Source organism: Natrix helvetica (genome assembly GCF_964273705.1).
Source record: "Natrix helvetica genome assembly, chromosome: 2".
In the NCBI taxonomy this organism is placed as follows: domain Eukaryota; kingdom Metazoa; phylum Chordata; class Lepidosauria; order Squamata; family Natricidae; genus Natrix; species Natrix helvetica.
The window spans coordinates 268,036,234-268,061,672 of NC_138552.1; the positions used below are offsets into that span (position 1 = coordinate 268,036,234).

Here is a 25,439-nt window from a genome sequence, read left to right on the forward strand (position 1 = left end):
TTGAGATGCACACGGAGACTACAGTTGGTCCAGAATGCGGCCGCGCGGGTGATTATGGGGAGGACAAGGTACTCCCATGTAACACCTCTCCTGCGCAAGCTGCACTGGCTTCCTGTGGTCTATCGGGTGCATTTCAAGGTTCTGATTATGATCTTTAAAGCACTCCATGGCACAGGACCTAGTTACTTGCGGGATCGCATCCTGCCCCATACATCCCTATGACCAATCCGCTCACACAGAGAGGGACTTCTCCGGGTGCCGTCCGCTAAACAGTGTCGGGGGGTGACACCCAGGAGCAGGACCTTCTCTGTGATGGGCCCAGCCCTGTGGAATGACCTCCCCCTTGATATCAGGATTACTTCCGATCTCCGCTCCTTCCGTGTAAAGCTCAAGACCCACCTCTTTCAACTGTCTGGCCTGGCTCAACCGTAGTTTATCCTTTTCCTCCTGACAGTCCTTTTTTAAATTGTATTATTATTTCGGGGTATTTTAATGACTAATTTAATTTTATTATTATTAATGTAATGTATTTTTAATTATTACTTCCTCCATGCATGTATGTATATGTATGTATATGTGTGTATTTTTATGTTTATATGTATGTATGTATATTTTATTGTACGCTGCCCCGAGTCCCTTGCGGAGAGGGTGCGGCTAACAAATTAAATTTCTATTTAATTTGCATTTAATTGTTTTATGATTGTATTTTTATCTGCATTGACTGTACACCGCCCCGAGTCCCTTTTTGGGAGAGGGGGCGGTCTAGAAATCCAAGAAATAATAAAAATAATAAATAATATTTCTATTTCTAAGGCTACATCTCATTGAATTCCTAATTAGCATCATTCTGCTAGGTAGAAGTATTGGGTATTGGAAGTTCAGTGTTTCTGGTGAGCATCAAGTTAAGCATCAAGTTAAGGAAAGCTTTTATTTATTTTTTAGTTATGGGCTGCAACAATCTAGATGACTTCCAAATGACAATATTTTCATCTATTTCTTTGCTATCCTTTAGTGTTCCTCCCAATTGTTTGCCATCTAAGTATGGTCTGGATTTTAGCATTAGAAACTCGTATGTTTATAAGATGCGCAAGCAGAGCTTTAAAGTTGTGATGAGAAAGCATGTAGCCACTGAAAGTGTGTCGATCACAATGCTACAGTAGAAATAGAAAACTAATTTATTAATCTTTTCTTTTTCTTTTTGCTATGTACAAGTTTAATGGAGAAAACTTTGTGCCTGAAATCAAAAAGGACAGAATTTGTTCCCCTTTTTAGATATTTAACATTCAATAATTAACAGAAGAAAAATACCCAAGCCAGCTACATTATTTCTTTATCGATCATGCGACTTGTCCGAAAATTGTTAGCAGGCAGCAGTGAAGAGGAATTCACTTGCTCCTGGTCCTGGCAATTAATAAAACACATCTTTGAAAATGACAGCATGGAGACAGCAGGCTTGACAAAATACATGCCATGGAGAGAGAAAGAAAATGGGGAACTGATAATAAAAATTCACAAATACCATAGCACTGCCATATCAAAGATGTCAACCTCAGTGGGAAGCCAATCAGGGATTGTTTTTTTAAAATTCTAGGTAAATCTCAGTTCTAAAAAAAACTCTGAAGCCTTAAACCAGGAGTTGGAATCTGGTTTTATATCCAGTTTTCCTAAGTGGTCAAAAACACCCCAAATGCACAGGAGCAAAACTTGGTTTTCTTTCTAAGGAACAGGCTTGGTAAGATTCTGAATTGGATCCATGGAAACTGCTGGTGAGAATGAAGTCGGCTGCTGCATTTTGGAAAGCTCACTTCCCCGATGAAAATGATTTTTCCTAAACATAGTAAGGTAATATAATGGAAGGAAAGAGTTTCCATTACCTGCTCTCTAGCGTGTTAACCATACTAAATGTAGATTTTTTTTTCAATTTTATTCATACAAATGTAAAAATTGTGAAATATTATTACAACAAAGCGATTCTGAATTTTATTTCAAAGAAAATAGACTTCCCTTCCGATGCTAAGACTGGTTGGCTGATCATTGACAAAGCAGAATAGTACGAATGGGGTTGGCTTCTTTGGCCATGGCAGCTCTGAAATCAATTCACAACATGTTTATAATCTGAGAAGGAAACGACAACGACAACAACGACAACAATCCAGGAAAAGTCAATTTGTTCAAATCTCATTCGGTTCCTTCAGGTCATCAGCCAAGCCATCGTACTCAACGGAACGTGGGGACATCCCCAGATACTGCTTCAGGAATTCACTGAACCTTTTCTGGTTGTGCCACTTCCGGGCGGATTTCCGAACACCAATGAAGCCTCCAAATCGTTTTTGGAGCGCTTGCACCTCGGGCTCTTCCATCTCCCCGTAGTTGAATGGGCCCCTCAGGAAATCGCCCACCCTCTTGGGAATCTTGAGCTGATCCTGTAAATCCCCAAGTGGAGTTTGGCTTCCATCACTAGTGTCATCTTCTGCCTTTGGCTGACGGATGAGACCACTCAATTTGGACACTTGCTTATCTTCTCCATCGCTGAGATCCAGCATTCTGGTCAGGTCACTGTGATGTTTCAGGTTACTTCTGGCTCCTTTCAGGCTGCCATCCCACATCTCCAGTGGCCATTTCATTTCTTCCAGGCTACTGTGGTCTAGCAACAAAGAACTTTTTCTGCTGATGGCTTTATTGCAAAGTCCCCAGGTAGCACTGGAAAACAGTTTCCCTTCACACTCCATTACACAGATCTGTAGGGAGGAAACAAGGACAGTTAGTAATATGCCTCACTTTCTGAATGTAAGGAAAGGTACACATCATAATCTTTGTGTCAAGGCTCTCTGACTAACAAACTCAAGCAAATCAGAACTCTGAGACCTGGCTCCTTCTCAAAGGTCCTCTTTAATAAGTACATCATATCAGCACAGTTTCAAAGGAAAACCGAATCTAAATCTTTCCCGCAGTTTCAGTATAATTAAACTAGGAAATAACCCCATCCCCAAGTGTTGCAGGTCACATTGGCCAATTGGGTTAATTGGCGGGCTCCTTCCCCAACCTTATCTGTTGCCAGTAGAGATGACCTTGGTTCTTATGAGAAAGCTCTTTGTTGTGTCTAGTAATGCATTCCCCTTCCGCTCTTCTACCTCTGGGTGGCAACTGAGGAACATAAAGGTGGCTGTGGCCAGATTCAGTTCAAAGTTGACACTTTGCTGAAGAAAGTCAGAGGTATATTACAGTAAATTATGTTTTAAAATAATCCTGTTTCTGCTTTTTCTTAGACATATAGCTTAATTTACAAAGAGTGAATTTCAGAATCCATGGCTGCAATAGAGAATATAACATTCCTTCTGATTTCCTTTCCTGGAAATTATGACTTTCCTTAAGTCCTACAGGTTTACAGACTAATTCAGAAGTCAATACATCCATTTGGATTTGGTCCTTACAGTGAATTCACTAAGAATTTTTACTCATGATCTGACAGATAATGGTAATCTAATAGTAGTAGTGGTAGAAACAGAAGACAATTTCAAATCAGTCTCCTATTATATGAATAGTGGCCATTGAAGACTGATCAGAATGGTCATTCAAAATGGAATTGTTCCATTATTTCCTAGGAGGTTGGTGAGAAAATGCCATCAATCTTTAAATATGCTACAACTTTTGATTTCTTTTTCTAATCCAATCTTCTAAAATTGTTGTTTTTCGCTTAGTCTTGCTCATTCTTCTGTAGATTTAATCATGGATCTATGATCTATGTGCAGAATTCTCAGAAGCCAGATGCTCAGGCTGTGTTGCTGTTGAATCACCAGATCTGTCAGAAATTAGGAGTCTCTTCCCTGGTGGTGATTATTAATAAGAACAGCCACTCCAGGATGTCTTCAAGAATCTAGCTGTGTGCCCAGTCAAAGGAGGTTCTGGAAACTGCACTCCAGCAATAGCAATAGCATTATACTGCTTCATAGTGTTTTACAACCCTCTCTAAGCAGTTTACAGAGTCAGCATATTGCCCCCAACAATCTGGGTCCTCATTTTACCCACCTCGGAAGGATGGCAGGATGACTCAACCTTGAGCCGGTCAGGATTGAACTCTTGGCAGCGGGCAGCGTCAGCCTGCCATACTGCATTCTAACCACTGTGCCACCACGGCTCTGGCGAATAGATGCAGGACATCAGTTTGTCTAATTTGAATTAAGTAGTTTTTATTTTTATCTTAAAAGTTTGAAGAGATGAAACATTTAATTCAGGGGAATGAGGAAGTGGTAGATTCTACTTGTCACTAATGGCATTGATTTCCTAAGGAAGCATCTTGAAAGACTAAACCATGGTAACTTTTGCAGCCACTAGAAGCCAATGTTCAAATGTTTGCTCCTATAAAACATTGTTGAATACCGATTGTACCCGGTTCTGGCTATGGATTGGAGAATATTTCTTGTTCTTTCTGTTTCTTGGAATCAATCCCCTAACACTGAAACTACTCTCCATTAGACTCTGCAAGGAAAAATGCATTTTCTTTGGTACTGGTTCTCCAAGGGTTTGAACATAAAAATGCATATCTGAAATGCTTATTACCTCTCTAAAACAAAAATAGGGCTTGTGGTCTTTGTATCATTTTTCCCAATAAAGAATTCTAGAGAAGTATCTATGTTCAAAAAAACATATTGTCAAATGATAGATTTTGCATTGTTATTTTTTTAAACTTATATTCATTGTGTATGTACCACCAATTTCCCAAGAACTTTTAACAAAGTTATGTAAAAACAGTATAAATATTCTTATAAATGAATGCATCAAATCAAATCCCAGGATTTTCTGCCACTCTTGATAGGCTGTTTGTCTAAACTCATGTCTGCAGATGTACCCAAAAAACCAACAACCCCAAAACATGATGAAAACAATAGCTTGTGTACCGTTAAAAGGCAGCTAATCCAACTGCTAACAGAGAAAACAATTGCTTTTAGAAATACTAAGCATGACTGTAAAGGTTTAGCAATGTGGGCATGAAAAACGAAAGTGGGGTTGATCACACTTGGCTTTTAATAACCTCTTACTGTGAATTCAATTCCCTTTGAATGAAAGGGAAGTGTCAGCCCTGGTTGCCATCTCATAATTGCTTTCCGTTAGATGCTAACAACCTCTTTAAATGGCTATTTGTGATGAATTAGCTCTGTAGTGAGAAGATGCTTGAACAATATGGTTGGAGTCAGAAAAGGTCTTCTCTATCACTATTACCAGAAATAACAGGCCTTATTTTGGAACTGGGATTTTCTGGAGTACGTAGTAAGTGTCACCACTAGAGTGAATGTCAATAATTGAGGGCATTTGTGCATCACAATCTTTTTCACTTGGTGATCTCTCAGATAGAGTTGAAAATTATCAGCAATTGTCTTTACTTCTTGGAGTCAAACAAGGAGGAATGACTACCACTTCCTGAACCTGAACTGCCTCAGATAAAGGATTGGAGAAAGAGAAAAAAAGATCTATAAAGAGGGAAAGAACGAGCAAAGCAACTTCGTAATTACTGGTCCTGTGTCAAAGAAAAGGAGGAAACTGACCAATTTGTCAACCTCATCCACTTTATTTCATCAGGACTATTGAAGGGTAGAAATTATCAAGCCAATGTATTCCCCTTAAAGGTCTTGCTAGGAATGGGAGGTGGGTAACAATTCCTTTTAAAAGAGGAAAACATTTCAAACCCTTGCAGAAGCTTAGAATGTTTTGAACCATTCTGTTGTCATCGTATGGTGACAGAAATTAAGAGCTGCTTTTAAACCAGCACGAAAATCGTCATTTGGAAGTGTCTTCAGGATTTCAAACTCCTCATTCACAACCTATGTAAATTATACCTATGTCCACCTATGACTCTTCATTCTGCCTTATGCCTTGCCCCAGTGCCACATCCACAGAATAACTAGGATGTTCTTGTAGGATTTACGGTTCTTCCAGCATTACACAGGTCTTCAGAAACAGTTCAATTGTTATAGGTTTTGTGAGGACCACTGGGAGAGATCCCTATCTTCTCATTTCAGCCCATTCCCCTCGACATGACCTATCTCATGGGTGTCAAACTTGTGGTGTCACGTTGCCGTCACATGACGTTTCGTGATGTTTTTTCCATTCACGGAGCTGGGGTGCGCATGGCCCCGTGTGTGACGCATATGGCTTGCGGGCCAATTTGACACCTCTGAATCTTCTGGTGAATGTGGAATGAGGTGTGAGGAGCAATCAATAGATGCTGCATGGGGAAATCAATTCTGAGGTTTCATTTTAAGCTATAATGCCGATTATTTATGTGGGCATGGTATGTTTGGTGACTATAACAGTTAGAATTGAAGAAGCTTCTTAGAAGAGAATGTCTATGGAGATTCTCAGTCATCCAGGTCATGGTTCTCCCATAGATGCTTGATTTCCAAAAGCAACTGGACTTTTTTTTTGCTTGAAGATATTTCGTTTCTCATCCAAGAAGCTTCTTCAGTTCTTCACCACTCACTCAGAACCAGCTACCTTTTGAAAGAAAGCACCTTTTGGAATGAAAAGCAAAACATTTTCAAAGAACACCCCCCCCCCCGAAACTCCAGTTCCCTTTTGGAAAAAAGCACCTTTTGGACTCTGCCTCTGTGGTCGTATACTAAATGATTTTACAAAAGGGAACTAATATTTTGGGAATGAGCAAGATTTGCTTGCATCTTTGCCCTCCCCTACTTAACTTGACCTGTACCGTGTTTCCCTGAAAATAAGACAGGGTCTCATTTTCTTTTGACCCCTGAAATAAGTACTTGGCCTCATTTTTGGGGGGCTCTTATTATTTTTGAAGTGCAGGAGGAGGCAAGCATGGTCACCTCATGGCTGCTGCTGCGTTGCAATATTTTAGGGAGGGCTTATTTTTAGGGGAGGGCTGATTTTAGTGCATGTGCTCAAAAGTCTGACTGGGCTTATTATCCAGAGAGGTCTTATTTTGGGGGAAACAGGGTAGCTGTGGGCAGTCTAAAAGCAAATAATTCATTTTACCTCTACCCCCTCCAAAAAAATATATCAAAAAACCTTGTCAGTGTTGGCCTCATCTCAACCAGTACAGTCTTCATCTTCCAAGGTTTCCTTGTGGATCCCAAGCACCAAAAGATTGAAGAATAGAAGGTATGACTGCCCAAAGAAGGTGAAATTGAAACAATAGCATTTTCTAGATTACCTACAAAAAACCTCTTCATGGTGGTGCTCTTTCAGAGGAGCCTGTACGAAACTGCCTTAAGATCTATTTGGCTCCGGTAATCTACTGATCATTATCTATACTCAAATTAAGAAAAACCAGTTGTTTCCACCTCATTTAACATGGTCCTCGTGTCTTTACTCTCCTGGGGGCAGCTTGCAAAAGGTCTGTTCCTTCTGCAGTGCCCTTGGAAGTTGACTCAAGGTGGAGCCAATTATGGAAATTTGTTATTGCTGTATAATGAGGAGGCCATGCGTCATGGCACAGAGCAGAAAGGCTATTCAAATGAATATTAATGATCTGTCAATTGCAATTTCTAATTGTACAGAGGTTCTACTGCCAGCAGGATGAAGACTGGTCTAGTTAGCCACTTTTATTCATTCATTCTGACTCTTAAACTGCCTAGCCATGTCAGTAGATAGAAAATTAGCAATTGAAGTTACAGATGAAAGGTTACATTTCCTAATGTTGAGAACAGCATTAATGACCGCATTCTTACATCTTACTGTGTTAGTTTGAACCACAAGTAATGAACCAAAAGAACAATCGTGGTAGTCATAATCTCAAGCCACTTGCTAAAGGCACACAATATCTGCTTGACTGTCCATCTGTCTCACCCATCCACCCACCTTGCAAATTATGGTTTTGGTGGCTAACGTAGACTTAAAAACACAAGCAAGATTAAGAATGAACATAAAAACCATGAAAACAAAACATAAAATAACACAAATTTAAGCCAAATGCAACATATTCAACAACTCAAGCTGTTTACTAATTGGGCTCACTCTAAAGTCAGACCCAGTACCTGCATGGGGAAAAAAACCCTTAAAAACTTTTAAGTTTGGGAAAAACAACAGGGTTGGGTCATCTGAATCTCAGAGATATGCTACTGCTAGAGGGAAATGCAAGCCTCCGGGTTCCTATTAGATGACGTTGTTTTATGAAAGGAACCCAAAGCATGACTATTCTCTCAGATATTGTGGGAGAGGCAGATGCCTTCTACTGGAGTGTAGAATAAGCTTATTTAATGGAAAGTCCCTTCCTTCTTTCCTTCTTTCCTTCCTTCCTTCCCTCCTTCCTTCCCTCCCTTTCAATTGACAAGAGTTCAGGCAGGCAGGCTAGACATACCCAGAACATGAACATATATGCAAAGGTAATTGCTGGGATTACTCACCAGAAGGCTGAAGTCATCTTGGTGGCTGTATAGATGTCTGTGGCAGTTCAGGCAGTCCTTCCGGCAGTCATCATGGGCATAGACCAGCAAGCAGAATGACAAGATCCCCCACAATAGCATCCTCATGGTGTCACGTTGGAAGCTACACGAGAAGGAATTACAGAACGGTTATTTCCAGCAAGAAAAAGCTTGGCAATGTACTAACATTGGCGCCACACCACACCAACAGCCACCTTCCTGCTTCCCTGCAAGACGTCTTGCTCTCTGGTTTTTATTCTTTTCATTGAAACATGAAAATATTAAGGAAACTGGCATGTTACCAAGTTAAGAACTACCCTCCCGCATCACCTCTAGTTACAAAACTGCTTCTGGTTCCACATGAAACATAGAATTTTTAGAAAATAAGAAAGTTGATGGCTACTAGAAAGTATATTGTTTAGGACTACGCCCACCTACTCAGAAAGAAATCCCCCAAAGTAAGATGTAGGTGAGAACCACCATCTTCGGGGATTTCAGAAGATGACAGGAAATAAACTCACTGGTTTACTTCATTCGCAGCTATTTTGTGAACAGTCAAGTCTCTCTCCCCATATCCTCTAGAAGCCATTTTGTAAGGGCGCCCAGCACCTGTTCTTAAAATTCCAGACATATCCAGGAGGACCATCCTGGAATAGGAAGACATATTTCATTGTCCTTTGAACTGAAGGCAAACAAAGAACGGAGATATAGGTTTTGCTTCATCATTTGTCATTTTCCTGCCTAGGTTTGTTTCTGCACTACTGAGAAAAAATATAAGCACAAAATAAGAAAGATGCTACATACTGGCTCATTCATATGATTTGCTTACTAAATTACTCTATTTTTCTGGGATTGCACAAACACTGAATCTTAAACTAATCTCCCTGTGTGTGTATGTGTGTGCATGCACGCTTTAAGCCCTAATGGAGGTTACCATGCTGGGCAAATATATCTCCTAAGTGTTTGATTTGATTAAGAGTATTGTGGGAATGCAAGGATTTGTTCATGCCTAAAAGGCACTGCTTTATAAATATATGTAAATGTACATTCAAAGCAAGTCTATTAATGTCTTTATAAAACAGCATGACTCTAAACAAAAAAAAAATAAAGGTAAATTTATCCTATTAGGGAGCTTTATAACTCATCATATTGAATTACTGTGTTTGCATAAAAATTGGTTTTATTTAGAAATCTCTTCCCGTGGACTATTCTAAACAAATATTTTTCAAAAGTGGTTAATTATAAGTATTTAATGTTTAAACCAAAAAGTTGCATTCTTAAATTTGTTGGTTAATAATATGTAGTGTATTTCTAATTCAAACTCTATAAAATCACTTATTAGGATAAACATTAATAATAATAATAATAAATAATAATTTATTAGATTTCTAGACCGCCCCCTCTCCCCAGAGGGACTCGGCAATTTTTTTTTACTTTTGTACTTTGAAAAGTTACCAATAAGTGCCTAGTTGTGTCAGACTATAAATCTCATCGTCCTTAACCAGCATAAATGGCTTGTCACACAGTCAACCCTATGTTGAGACTGGATTTGGCATTTTTACCTACATATCATTTTTTTCTGGATCATCATGTTACAATCCAAACCGAGCTCTTAAATGCTGTCTATCTATTTATTTATAAAATTTATTGGCCACCCATCTTACCATAGAGTAACCCTATGGTTACCCTATGGTAAGCTTACATGGGTAGGTTACATCTATATTTATCTAGTTACAGCTATTCAGGAGCAAAAGACTGTGTGGTCCTCCTTTTTCTGATTTTATGCATGCAGATGAACACAGACATTGTGCAAAATTTTGGAAATAGTTGAAAAAAAGATGCTTGAAGCACCTGAGGCCCAAACATAGCCCCTCTGTGCAACTGCTGTGTAATCCAGGAAACAAAGCAGCTGCTTTCAAAGGGGGACCTCCTTATGTTCCAAATCACCTTTTTAGAAACTACTCTGAAGCATCGCACACCCCTAATACACAAATACTTATCCCACATTATCACTAGTTCTTCAATATCTTACTGGTTTTCAAATTAGCCCATTAGCTGCATTGCAAAGATGTAATCTTGAAAGCAATTAAGATCCTGTAAAATACACTGGCAATGGCATATAGAAAACAGATGCAGAAGAGATTAGTCCCTAGGAGTTTATTATTTATATTTTAGGGGGGAAATAAGTCTGCCTTAAATGGAGCTATGCAGACTTTTGTAGGAATGATCTGTGAATATATAGGTATGATAGATAAATGGAACTTTATTATGTAGATGTAGTGTACCTCTGTAATCCAGAGAGAAAAGGAATTATCTTCACATTAATATCTTGTTATTGCTTTTAATTTTTTTATAATTCAAAATTCCCAGAGCTACCTGGGAATCAGGCAGCCTAAAATCTAAAAAAAAAACCCACCAATCAGTTTTGCTACTAATTTATCAGAGGCCACATAGCTACCAGATTTGGGTTTGATCAAGCCGACCCAGCAGCTCATCTACTCATGGACAGAGCCCTTTTATAGCTTTCTACAAGCATCTCTTTCTCCACCCCTGTGTGATTTACAAGGTTGACAACTGGAACATCAAAAGGCTCTGCCTTTCAGTTAGCTGAATCTGGTTTGGGGTCTCCAAAATTAAGCCAGCAAATTTTAGATTGTGAAGATGGATTTGAAGGGTAAGAGAGATGTCAGCATTATTGGAAATGCAAGGAATCTGTGAACAAGCTGTGCAAAGACTAACATTCAATGGATGAATTGTATCTGCTGTTAGGGAAAGCACTATCACTGGTGGTGGGGAGTGGAAGATGCGTCCTCTCCCAGCTTGTTTCATTTGTATAACAATCCAGGAAGAAAGTGCTATGCAATTATACATTCACTTAATCTAGCAGAATAGCCCCAGGTAATTCTTCCACCAAGACTGTTAAAAAGGCTAAATTGTATTGCGTATTCATGAGAATCTGCTCTTTTCATTTCTCTCTCTGTGTCTCCTTGTCTCTTTCTGTCTTTTGTGGAACTTCTCTTCTGTGTTTCATTGAATAAGAGAACAATGACTGCCAACTAGGTTCAGGACCTTTTGACAGAAGACTGAAAAAAGTGCTCCCTGCCTGGAAGCAAGGAAATTCTTCTGATAATCCACAGATTACTTATAAACTCTTCATAATCCTACCTCTCTGCTGCCAAAGCTTTGAAATGAACATTGTGTAAAGCAGCAGGCATAAAACAGTGATGTTATTTGCTCATCCCCAGGGAAAGAGATGTTAAAAAAGACTATTTTCTGAATACAGCAGGAAATGTGCATTTTAATAATACTCCTGATAGACAGAGACATTTGGAACTATTTTCTAACATAACAACTGACTGCGTATCAGATATTCTTGCTATAAAATTCATATCAGAACAATGACTGCATTAGCCCAACTAATGAAAGGTTGCACAAATGTGCACGCTCCTGAAATTTACAAATCTCTTCATTCAGGCAATTTTATGCAAAGAGCAAGTTGCAATGGGAAATCACTGCAGTGCTCCATCACCGGAGGCTTTTAAGAAGAGACTGGACAGCCACTTATCTGAAATAGTACAGGATCTCCTGCTTGAGCAGGGGGCTGGACTGGAAGACCTCCAAGGTCCCTTCCAGCTCTATTCTATTCTAATTCTAAAGCAGGAAGGTTGTTAACTTTTTCTTTTTACAATTCAATGGATCTCCAATTAAAAACCTGTAACAATTAGGAATAGTGCTAAATGTACACAATCTCTCTCCACTCATGCATATGTATGTATATATGTATGTAGGTATGTATATTGTATATTGTATATTATATGTTGTATGTTGTATGTTGTATGTTGTATATGGTATATGGTATACGGTATACGGTATACGGTATACGGTATATCGTATATGGTATATTGTATTTAGATCAGTGGTTCTCAACCTATGGGTCGGGACCCCTTTGGGGGTCGAACGGCCCTTTCACAGGGGTCACCTAAGACCACCAGAAAACACATATTTTTGATGGTCTTAGGAACTGAGACACCAATTTTATGGTTGGGGGTCACCATAACATGAGGAACTATTAAAAGGTCGCGGCATTGGGAAGGTTGAGAACCACTGATTTAGATTATGGCAGCATCAGTTCTTTTCCTAAGGATCTTTAAAAATTGGCACTGACAGCTACAAGAGGAAGAAGAAAGTTCTGGAAGGTGTCCCAGGATGCAGCCATTTGTTTTGTTTCACCTGCTTTCCTCCTGCCCTGATCGTTGGTTCAGATCAGCATTGTACCCATTTGGATTCTTATTATTCCAAGTATTCGAGAGAAATGATAACATTGGGGGAGGGGGGGAGGTACTAGAGAGCAGCAAACAATACTGTAGTTCAATCCCTTGCTGCCATTCAGTGGTTTTTCTGAAATTTTGCAACCCTAATACGTAGTTTCATAGGAGAGAAAGAAACGGATGAGGCAAAAAAACAAAAGTGGAAAAAGTAAGATTGCCAGGGACTGGAAACAGATAGGGCAATCCAGGGGGGCGGGGGAATAAACTAACAAACTAGATAGTTCTGCATAATTCTAGAAATCTGGCCAACCTGATCAGACTTCCTCTTGTTTCTGAGAAAACTACATGGACACATCCTTGAGTCACCAGAAGTTGAGCTCAGCTTGAAGGAATCTTTATCTCCTTTATGGGGCCTTGGAGGCTCTTCTGTAAATAAAAGCAATGTTTGATGTGACTGCTCTGTTTCTAGGCATTCAGTTAGTATTAAGTCTGCTGTCTGGACCAACACAGAGCAGACCTGTCTATCATCTGAAGGATATTCCCTTTAGCTATTAAGAAAATGCAATCGCCTCCCTCTTTAAATCTCTCAAGAACTGTGCAATGTTCTTGAGACATTAAAAAAGGCTTAGTGGTTGACTATTATTGGGCCAATTACTGCGTTCGGCATAGCTTTTCCCTGATATATATGTGGAGTTTATGGCACATTTTCAAACCACTGACATAAAAATAAAAAGGCAGCAGTGTGATAAAATGTAACAACAGGTTATCAGTGGAAGCAATATGTCCAATGGGATGAGTAAACTCATCAAGCCGTTGAATGCTACTAAAGTATGCAATCATTAAAAGTCATTATGTAGAAAGTGCACTCGCACATACTGGGAATGAATGAATTTCTCCTTCAGCTCAGACAATCAATCAATCAATCAGGCAGCCAGTCAGTGAAAAGCACCAACAGGATGCCCTGCTTTCTGTACTGCAAAATCTACCCATTTTTTTGTTCGTTTTTACAGCAAACAGCGTGATCTCCTAATGTATTGATGTGGTACCATCAGAGCATCAAAATGGGCTGTTTGGGCCATTAAACTCAACCTTCTGGTCAGTGCAGGAATCCATACGAAAACAGGCCTGACAGATGGCTGTCAGGACTCTGCTTAAACCCATCTGGAGAAGAGAAATCTACTAACTCTGTGGGTAACTAACTGTATTCCACCATCAAATTGCCATTATCATTAGAATGTTTTTCCAGATACTCATAACTGCCTCTCTATAACTTGACTATTATTTCTTGCCCTGCAGCCAGGATGGCAAAACAAGTCAACAATCCACATCTTGAGAAAACAAAGCATATCCTTAGGACTTTTTTTTTTTTTACAGTTAGCATCAATTTTGTTAAATTAGCCTGTGTAAATATCTTGCTTAAGCATATACTGCAACCATCGCATCGACTTTATCACATCCAAAATTTGGGTTTCTCTTCACATAAGGCTTTAAATTAAAACATTAGAACTTATTTTACTATCACAAGAATGGACTCTTAAATTCGATAACAGTTCCTATTAATTGCCTACTATGATTAATGATTCTTATTACATTTGTCCGAGGGTGACCAATTACTCATCATTAAATTGATTTCAAGAACAGTTTAAGATTATCTTATATGAAGTTATTTTGAACATCATTCAATTTCATGTAGCTTGTACATCTCTTATTTCTTTTTTTTTGCTTGTCCTTTCTGTGCCATGTGAATATGGCCAATCATTCCATTTTAGCTGATAATGTTTTGATTAATGACAGTATCAATTGTCATTATCATTTGACCAAAAGAATTGTAATTAGCAAACTATTGCTCTGTAGTATATATAAATTGGCCATGTTCAATTAATAAAGAACATAGCTTGATGCGATGGCACTATCCTGTAAAAAGTTAGATATCATCAAGACCTTCTATTTCAGTCCACTTGAGGGTGCCTAACTCTCTGCTGGACAGCACATTTTGCGCTGGGAAGTAACATGCTGCTATTTCAAAGAATATTATTCAAACCATTGCCTGCCTCTTAGCAACGTTTTTTTTTTTTTTTTTGCAATTGCTGGGAAGAAGCCTTGAGAGAGACAAGCTAGGATAAAAATTGCTCATGGTTGATTAGGAGCCACAAATTCACAGCCCTCTACTCCCACTTGAACTTCTTGATTTTAAGCAAACTTGTTCAATCATGTCAGGAAAAGATGACTAAAGACTCCCTTTGGTTTACATTGAGGAGCCCAAATGTATGTTTGGTGGGATTGATTAACAGCTTGATTAGGTGAAAATAGTAGGTGAATGACAGATGACAATGCATAGGGTGGTGGGCAATGGGCCCCTAATTTGGTAAATGGATTCAAGAGCTCATGGCTAGGGTGCTCAAAGGTGCAAGTGTGAAATGGAAGATTTTATTGTTCTGTCAATCATGGCTGCGGGTGATTTAACTTTGGAGATGATGGGTCAATGCTTGCAAGATTTGGTGATGATTACTGTGGCACACAGAGGACTTGCAACTTAACTCTGGTGGGATATGGGTGGTTCAAGGAGAAGCTTACCTTGGTGATATGAGAAATAGCACAATGGACAATTTGGACAATTGGTGTGAGGGGAGAGAAAACTTACTTTCTTCTTGCCCATACTGCTTTCTTCTCCATGTGAATTTATTTCAAATTCTTTCTGCATTGATTATGAAAAGCCTGCAGTTGTTTCCCCGACAAATTAGTAAGGAATTCTCAGCTTTTTGCATTGGTCAAATTCAACAGTTGTGGTTAAAGTATTTATGTAGGAACAGAGAGATGGAAGTTCAAATTCACCCTTTGTCATGAAATATCTTTTCTACTGAAAGGGGGTGGGGTGGCCTATCAGGCCTGGACACCATCTTTTGCATTGGACCTTCAGGCCTGCCACATTTAGTCTGTGGGAAAATGGAAGGAGGGATTATATGGATTATATTGAGTATGGGAGTATAATATTCTTTTCTCAAAAAGTCAAGGACATCTTGCCCTACACCTGGAGTGGTGTGACTGGGAGGCATCTCCAGTTGGGACAGTGCCTGACTGGGCCATGTAAAAGACATGTGGGTGCTGGGCAGGGTCTTGAACTTTCTTTTGGATGGGGAAAACCTGGAAGCTTTCAGATTCGGGTTTCCCCAGATGTGCCAAGATGACATCTCTAATAAAATGGAACGTTGAGGAATCTCAAGCCTTGGAGTTTTCTTTCGTTGGGGGTTTTATTTGGAACCCTGACATTAAGCTCACTAGATAGCCATCATTGATTCTCAGTCCAAACTAGCCCATGGAGTGGTGGTTCTGGGGTAGAAAAATTGGCAGAATAAAATCCTGGAGAAGGCATTCACATGAGATTTGGTAGCTTTTCCATTCAATCTGCAACATTTCGCAAGTTCACTTTCACAGTAAAACCGGTTGTTCACTCTCTAGAAAGGCTGCACCCCATTCAGACAACATTACTTCACTGAAGAGGCAAATCAAAATAGAAGAATATTATCAATTTTGTAGAAAAGTTCCCAAAGCCAGGTTAGAAACCAGGAAATTGAGAGTTCTAGTCCCATATTAATCATGAAAACTAGTTGGGTGACTTTGGGCCAGACATTCTCTCTCTCAGCCTAACTTACCTAACAGTGTTGTTGTTGCAAAAAAAAAAAAAAAAATAAGGAGGAGGAAGAAATATTAGGTATGTCATGGATTGAAACATAGGATCTGCCGATTACAGTCTCTCTTCTGTCCACTCACCTTGGGAAGTATAGAGCCATTACAGCTCTGAATGTTTTATGGATTGTTCGTGATATCAAAATATTGGACGGTGCAGAGGCATCCAAAACATTCGTTCTATTTTGAAACTCCAGCTCAAGTTAATTACTTTAAATACCCCCCAAGGAGACCAGATGTATCTACATTTTCCTCTGTATAATCTCAAGGTCAGTGATGTGCAGTCAGGTGAGGCAAGTGAGGCACAGCCTCACCACTCTCATCATGAAAAAAAAAGTAAAAGGAGAAAGCTGAGCTAGTTGCTGCCTCAACGTGGATGACTCTGCTTAACCTCACTGGTGCTCTCCCTCCCCAAGTGTAGTGACTTCCTCCCCAGGCCCCCATTCATTTAATAATAATAATAATAATAATAATAATAATAATAATAATAATAATAATAATAATAATAATAATAATAATAATAATAATAATAATAATAAATATTTATTTCTTAGCCGCACCCTCTCCCGAAGGACTCGGGGCGGCGTACAACAAAACATAGGAAATAAATATATCGACATACATATAACAAAACATATACCAAGACATATATACGACATATACAAGGAGGAGGTGAACTGATAGATAAAAACAAGTAAAAACACAATGTTTAAAAACCCCTAAATAAATTGAATGCAATTAAAATACCCCAAATAAAAAACCCGTCAGGAGCGATATAGTTGGATCAAAGTTGAGCCAGGCCAGCAACTTGAAAAAGGTGGGTCTTGAGCTTTACACGAAAGGAGCGGAGATCAGAGGTATTCCTAATATCCGGGGGGAGGTCATTCCACAGGGCTGGGCCCGCCACAGAGAAGGCTCTACTCCTAGGCGCCGCCCCTCGACACTGTCTGGTGGACGGCACCTGGAGGAGGCCCTCTCTGTGCGAGCGGATTGGTCGCAGGGATGTATGGGGCAGAATACGATCCCACAAGTAACTAGGTCCTAAGCCATGGAGCGCTTTAAAGATTGTTATCAAAACCTTGAAACGCACCCGATAGACCACAGGAAGCCAGTGCAGCTCACGCAGGAATGGTGTCACATGGGAGTACCTAGTACTCCCCATAATTACCCGCGCGGCTGCGTTCTGGACCAACTGTAGCCTCCGGGTGCATTTCAAGGGAAGCCCCATGTAGAGAGCGTTACAGTAGTCCAAGCGAGACGTCACCAGCGCATGAGTGACTGTGCGTAAGGCGTCCCGGTCCAGTAGGGGGCGCAATTGGCGCACCAGGCGAACCTGGTGGAACGCCCCCCTTGCCACGGCTGTCACATGGTCATCCATGGACAGCCGGGCATCCAGGAGGACGCCCAAATTGCACGCCCGCTCCACAGGGGCAAGTTGAATGCCCCCGATGGCCAATGATGGAATTAATTGGCTGAACCGGGGAGCCGGTACCCACAGCCACTCCGTCTTGGAGGGGTTGAGTTTGAGTCGGTTGTCATCCATCCAGATCCGTACGGCTTCCACACACCGGGACATCACTTCGATGGCCTCGTTGGGGTGGTTCGGGGTGGAAAAGTACAGCTGAGTATCATCATTTCTCTCTCACACACACACAGCTGGATAAAACTATATAAAAATCTAGCCCAGCTTCACTGATTACAAGTTTGAAAAGGCAACGTGGCTCCACCTGCAATCAAACTACACTTGGGGAGGGAGAGCACAAGTGAGCACTGAGGAGACCACAGGAGGAGGCAGGAAGCCAGGCAAAGAGCCATGCTGTAGTACACACCCTTCCCCCCAGCCTCTTTCTTTTGGAAGGCTCTGCTCGGCTCCCCTCCGGCTTCTCTGCCTCTCCTCTCACCCCAGCCTGCCAGCAGGAGGTGGTGGGTGGGCTTTATTGTGTTCCAGGCATTTCCCACCCAGACAGCAGGCTGCATTTGCAATGGTGGAGGTGTTTGGGAAAGGCAGCAGGGGAATGGGGTGGGGGATGGCAGAGGAGCTGCTTTCAAGCCACTGCAAAAGATATCCAATCCAACTTTTGTGTGTGTGGGGGTTTGTTTGAGAGTGAGTGAGAGAGGGAAGGGGTAGGAGAGATAGTCCAATCCAACTTTTGTGTCTGTGTGTGTGTGTGTGTGTGTGAGTGTGTGTGTTTGAGAGAGGGGGAGGAAGGGAGAGAGGGAGGAAGGAGGGGAAGGAGAAGAAAAAGAAAGAAGGAGCAAAGGAGAAAAACAAATGCTGTCGCTTTAAATTGGAACTGAGCATGCCTGGCTGTGGAATTCTGGGAGTTGAAGTCCACAAGTCTAAAAATATTTGAAACTCAGCACTGTGTCAGTGCCTCACCAGTCATAAACCTCACCGCACTTCACTGCTCAAGGTTGACCTTCCATCCTTCCGAGGTGGGTAAAATGAGAACCCAGATTGTTGGGGGCAATATGCTGACTCTGTAAATCGCTTACAGAGGGCTGTAAAAGCACTACGAAGTGGTATATACCGTATTTTTCGGAGTATAAGACACACCTTCCCCCCCCCGAAAGAAATATTGGTACGTCTTATAGATCAAATACAGCCATTTTTGGCCTCCCAAAGCCTCACCCCTGCATCCTATTTTTGTGAAAAATGAGTGAAAAACAGGCCATTTTTCACCCAAAAGGGGTTGTTTTTGCCTTCCCCCATTCCCCAGAAGCATTCTGCAGGCTTCAGCAGGGCTGGGGGAAGGGAAAAATTCCCCTGTTTTGGTGAAAAATGGGCTGTTTTGCCTCAGCCCAACCCTGCTGAAGCCTACAGAGGGCTGCTGGGGACTGAGGGAAGACACAAACTTTTTTTTCTTACTTACTTCTTCGAAATCTTGGTGCATCTTATACATCAGTACATCTTATAGTCCGAAAAATACGGTAAGCCCAAGTGCTATTGCTAATGGCCAGAACATAGAATAATACCCAGGAAAGAGAATATCTGTAGCTCAGGATTGAACTGTGGAATTTGAAGGTGCTTTCAGAACTTGGTTGTTTGTTTCAAGACATTTCATTATCCATATAAATAACATCTCATTTGCTATCTGTTTATATGCAGTAGCTTGCCTTGCCAGTTTGGGTGGGGCAAATCCCATATTCCCTACACCAGGGGTGTCCAAACTTGGGAACTTTAAGACTTGTGGACTTCAACTCCCAGAATTCCCCAGCCAGCCATGCTGGCTGGGGAATTCTGGGAGTTGAAGTCCACAAGTCTTAAAGTTCCCAAGTTTGGACACCCCTGCCCTACACTAATGATATTACCTAATTGGGTAATGAAAGATCTTCCAGCAAACAAACAAGCTCAGGGAGTACTCAGAACTCCGTAATAGAATAAAATATTTATTTCAGAAGGCAGTCTGTTAGCTGGCTGTTAGAAAAACCTTTCCAAATCTGGGAAGGCTGCCTCTCCACATAGATAGAGAGCAGGTTGCCAATGGGGGATATGTTTAAACGGAAACTGGATAGTCAGGATCAGGGGTCTCTAACCTTGGCAACTTTATGACTTACGGACTTCAACTCCCAGAATTCCTCAGCCAGCGCATGCGTTTTATTTGGAGATTCTGCAGGTGCTTAGATTTAGTGACTTACAATACAATACAATAGTAGAATTGGAAGGGACCTTGGAGGTCTTCTAGTCCAACCCCCTGCCTAGGCAGGAAACCCTATACCGTTTCAGACAAATAGCTATCCAACATCTTCTTAAAGACTTCCAGTGTTGGGGCTTTCACAACTTCTGGAGGAAACTTCTGTTCCACTGATTAATTGTTCTGTCAGGAAATTTCTCCTCAGTTCTAAGTTGCTTCTCTCCTTGATTAGTTTCCACCCATTGCTTCTTGTTCTACCCTCAGGTGCCTTGGAAAATAGTTTGACTCCCTCTTCTTTGTGGCAACCCCTGAGATATTGGAACACTGCTATTATGTCTCCCCTAGTCTTGAATGATCTCTTCCAAAAATATGATTACATGACTTTGTTCCTTTGCATCTTTGAGGAATCCACACTCCCTGTTTCTAAAACTGAATGTACAAAGGTGTTCTCTGCTGTTCAGATCAAAAAGCATCTGATTGTGGGATGCTGTTGTGTAGCAGTACTCCGTGTTCCTTCTGTAGCAGTGGCCTATTGTTTTAATCAAGGAAGGCAAGTCTTCCCTATTGGACAATATATATCCTGACAGCAAAGGACAAATGGTTTGTGTGCCATAGGATCATCATACTGACTGAGTCATCTTCATTTTGTGACCTGCTCGCCTCTCAAATTACTTCTCTGCAGTGCTGCTTTTTGGCCAATTAACCCCTAAATGTTATGCGTGTGCATTTATTTTTTTATTTCCTGCCTGCAATTCCATATATTCCTATCTCCCGAGTTCCATTTATGGCTCAGCATTCATCAGCACAGTGGGTGATGCTGCAAAGATATTTGACGGCAGGAGATAATATTTGTTCAGCCTTGTAGTTTTGCATTTGATATATTGATTCGACGAAGGTGTTAAGTAAAGAAAAACTGCAACTGCATCAACTCCTGGAGGCACAGGATGGCTGGATTGATAATTTGAACTATCAAACAGGAGATGAGAAACCCTCCAGTTACTGCTGAGCTATAATTCCCAGTACCTCCAGCCTGTATAGACAGGGATAGAGAATATTGGGAGTTGTAGTTCAGGGACACTCGCATAGTTTAATATTAATAACCTTTGTCCTACTTTGCTTCTATCTCTCTATTTCCTTTGTTTATGGATTGCAAGAAGATCCTCGAAAGCAAGTCCCAGGGCTAACAGGCAGAACAGAAAAAGCCACTTCAGGTTAAGTCAGGGGGGAACCCAATGTTTCCTACTCTAACTGTATTCCAAGTTTGGGTGATCAGGAATCACCATATTGGAAGGTAAGCTGAGGACCTCAGTAGAATAATTTTGCATCTTATGATATAAGATAATTGGAACCAGATTTTATTTTAGACGTGAGGTTTTTTTTGGCCTTCTTTAATTGTGCATTTAATTTATTCATCATATTAGCTGCCCATCTAGCCAATGAAATTCTGGATGGAGAACAAAGAAAAAGACCATCAAGAAGACCAACATGGAAATCAAGTTGAGGCCCTTCATTATAAATATCTCAGAGTACATATGTCATATACTGTACATCCACTCCAAAAACTCCAATAAGTGACATCGTGGCCCCAAATTTCTGGAGAAGACCTTCAAAAGAGCTATGGGGATAGGACTGTCCATATCTAGGAGAAGTTTCTTCCATAGGTCTTGAAAGAGAAGGTATGCTTCCTAGGAACCACCAGGGAAAACAGTGATTCAATCTTCCCCACTCTGTCAGATCTGCTAATACAGGTGGAAACAAATGGGGATAGGTAGTCGCCCAAGTATTCTAGACCTGTGTCAAGTAGGCTTTGAATATCACAATCAGCACCTTAAATTGCACCCTTGAAGTCCATTCAGGAGGTGATTAAAGCATGAGTGACTATAAGCAGTACCTCTTGATCTAGAAACAGGTGCAATTGGTGCACTAGATGTATTTATGCAAAGGCCCTTCTGGCCATTATTTGCCACTGCTCATTGACCAGGAGCCATGAATCCAGGACAAGCCCCAGATTGTGTGCCAACTCTGTTTTGCAGTATTTGTTTTAGAATTTAAATTTTAGTTGTGGTGCATTTATTAACTCAGAATGGTGGGAATGGTGAGTAGCCTCCACAGCTCTCACAATTATTTGCTTGGTTTAAAAATTTCCGTTCATGGAACTGTAATCACATCCAGGTTGCACCCCCTAAACACATTTATCTTTTTAAATCCAAAGCTCAATATAACACTAATAAAAACATACTTGTCCCAAATAAAATTAAAGACTAAGCCAGTCACACATTCACCTTCAATAGTGGCCAATAGGATTTTAGGATTTTATTATATATTCCACTGGAGGCTCATAGTGGGATCATCTTTTATTTGATCTCATAACAACAATCTTGGGCTGGGTTAAGAAAGAGTGACTAGTCTAAAATCATCTTGTGATTTTCCGTGGGTGAAGATGGACTTGAACTTGGCTTTCCTTGCACCTGACATGTTATTGCTTAACCTAGTTCCTTAACAACTACAATGGAGAGGCATGTTACTTCCATTCCTGGAGGGAAGATATAGCCATTGGAATTGATAGCTGTTGATAACAGGACACAAATGATCCTTAAATATTCTCCATCATATCTGCAGGCAAAGAAATGGGGCAGATGATTTCTCTCAGCTTCTTCTGGAGAAGCATGGGAAACGTTTCCTTATGATGATTTCACTTGGGATTGAATTGAAGCATGAGAATCCTGATAGCTAGAAAGAAAGAAAGAAAATACAATCTGGCCACACTGTAAATAAACCTCTTACAACCACACTTATTGAATTATTTTTTCCTATGGAGGAATTTTAAAAGAAAATTGTTTTTCATTAAATTGAAAAAAATATTGATGTCTTGATTTGAGAATCGCCATAGGCAGATATCAAAGAGAGTGGCCACTCTGGAGACCCAAGCGCCTTGCTGTGAAGAAGTTTTACTGATATCCAGTAAGGTAGTTGGCTATCCAGCACCATAGTTCATAGCCTTTGAACTATGGTGCTGGAGAAGACTCCTGTGAGTCCCTTGGATTGCAAGGCAATCAAACCGGTCAGTCCTAGAGGAGATCAATCTTGACTGCTCTTCAGAAGACCAGATCCTGAAGGTGAAACTCAAATACTTTGGCCACCTAATGAGAAGGAAGGGCTCACAGGAGAAGAGCCTAATGCTGGGAAAGATTGAGGGCAAAAGAAGAAAGGGATGACAGAGAATGAGGTGGCTGGCTGGAGTCACTGAAGCAGTAAGCATGAGCTGAAATGGACTCCAGAGGATGGTAGAGGACAGGAGAGCCTGGAGGAACGTTGTCCATGGGGTCACAATGAGTCGGACACGACTTCGCAACTAACAACAACAACAAAGTTGGCTATCAGATTAAGAGACTGGGAGATGTACAATGGGTGATTCTGAGATAGTACTCTTCTCTATCTACCAGTGGACTGCTTCATTTTGTCTGATGCTAGGGTTGGTCCCAGCCTGCTACCTTATAAAATTGTCTACATTGGAACTCATCAACCCATCATAATGGATTGAAAATATTATGTTCTCTTTCTAATTAATATCTGTTGCTCTACTTCTATCCACTTTCTCTACCTGATACACTGTTTTGTACATTTGATTCTTCTTCTGCTTCATTAAAATTCAGCGTTACTCATAAGCTAAATCTTTTCTAAAAAAGAATCAATTGCATCTCCCACTTACGTGCCAAAAGAAATAACTGTTTTGACAACAACTGGAATGATCCAGAGAGGCAAAGCAATTTGTAAATGGCAGATCAAGTAAAGGATGAATTATAAATGAGAATATAGACACTCTGGGTTCTGACTGCTTTTAATCATCATCACCAACAACAACATCTTCATCATCTGCTGCTTGTCAGTGAAAGCTAAGTTGGAACTCCTAGTTTTGGGCACATGTGAAAATGTTTAAATGGAGAACAATAAAAAAAACACAACTAAAATCTACTCAATTCCCTTTGATTGCATTATGACGCAAAGAGATAATAAGCAGGACTATTATCTGCTGATAAATGCAAAGCCAAGATAATATTTCCAAGGAGGCTCATAGAACTGATTATGTGTAACAGGTCCCAATAGGTCATTTAATTCTCAACAATGGGATATTTTATACATCCAAACTACCTTCCACATGGGGGGGGGGGGGTTGTCTCTGTTCAATTTCCCATAGATTTCCTTTCAAATGTTGCAGAATACCTTAATAACCTTAATAATATTCTCCAGCATTCCTAAAAGGTAACATCTACTGGTGTATTCTGGTATGACCTCAAAGCATCCCATGAGGAGCAGCTTATAGAATTTCGTACCTAAACATCCCCTGCAATTATAAATATGGATGAGCAGCCTCTGACTCAGACTGCGTGTCCTTCCAAAACTGTCCAGACTGCTCTGCCAAAATCTGATGGCAATGTGCCATAATTCAGTGACCCATTTTTTCAATGTTCTTCACCAAAATAAGAAACAGAATAGGTGTGGAAAGAAAATTACCTCCCCCTCTTTAAATAAACAAACAAAAGTCAGATTTGGAATCTCCTTTTTCTGAAGACTTGAATTTTTTTAGTAATAGCTTATACCAGGGAGAATGTTATGGTCAAGCCAGTTTTCCTACAGCCACTTTCGTTTTTGGTTACACTGCCTAGGGCAAGGCAGTCAAACTTCCGGTCTATGGGCTGCAGGCGTTATGCGCTGGCCACACCCATGCCCAGTTTAGCGAAGGGGAAAAAATTCCCGATATGTCACATGATGCTGCCATGATGATGTGAGCTTGACACCCCTGGCCTAGGGCATTCTAAGATTTATAATTCCAACATATCTGGAAACCATCAGATTGGAATAAGGCAAGTCTCCTATCCTTGAACTGCAACATCTGGCAGCAAAAAAATACAAAAACTAACTCCTTGATGTCATTGGATTGTTTTTCTGGACTTTTGCAGTCCTTAAGTGGATTATTTAATCATTTGTGATTAGTCTATCATAATCCTTTGCTTATCCCAAACTTTCGGACTAAGGGAGGCACAGACCGTAATAGGAAGGGTTAGTTGGATAGATTTGATTAAAATAGATTTAAAAGGATTTGGCGGTAATTATTGAATTTATTTTCTTGCAGTTAATGTAATGAGGGGCAAGAGTAAATGCCATTTGGATAAAGATCAATAACCTTACTAGAGATACTGAAGAATCCAGGAAATACCCCCTGTGGTCATTCGTTTGAAGTCCACCAGCTACATTCAATTTGTCACCTTTCTTACTGACAGAGTTCCCATGTCTTTAATAGAAAAAGTCAATAGCTGTAGCTCCACTGAGGCTATGATAACTACTCCCAAGTTACATTAACTTTGGTTTTCTGTAGTCATTTGTTGCTTTAAAATTCTGCATTTGCAAATCACCTTGAGAACCTATAATCTGTAGCAGCCATTTTCAGATGCGTTAGAAAACCATTCCTTAGA

The 25,439-nt window shown here is 40.4% G+C and overlaps 1 protein-coding gene across 1 annotated transcript in view; it reads right to left on the reverse strand.

Annotated features, from left to right (window-relative positions):
• Positions 1-1,196: 1,196 nt before the first annotated feature.
• PNOC (prepronociceptin) overlaps positions 1,197-25,439 on the reverse strand; it is a 41,860-nt gene continuing 17,617 nt past the window's right edge. The window contains exons 2-3 of the mRNA XM_081944317.1: positions 8,364-8,505; positions 1,197-2,738 (exon numbers count right to left, since the gene is read on the reverse strand). Of these exons, the coding sequence (XP_081800443.1) occupies positions 2,172-2,738; positions 8,364-8,489 (693 nt within the window). The 5' untranslated portion in view covers positions 8,490-8,505 and the 3' untranslated portion in view covers positions 1,197-2,171. The remainder of the gene's footprint in view (positions 2,739-8,363; positions 8,506-25,439) is intronic.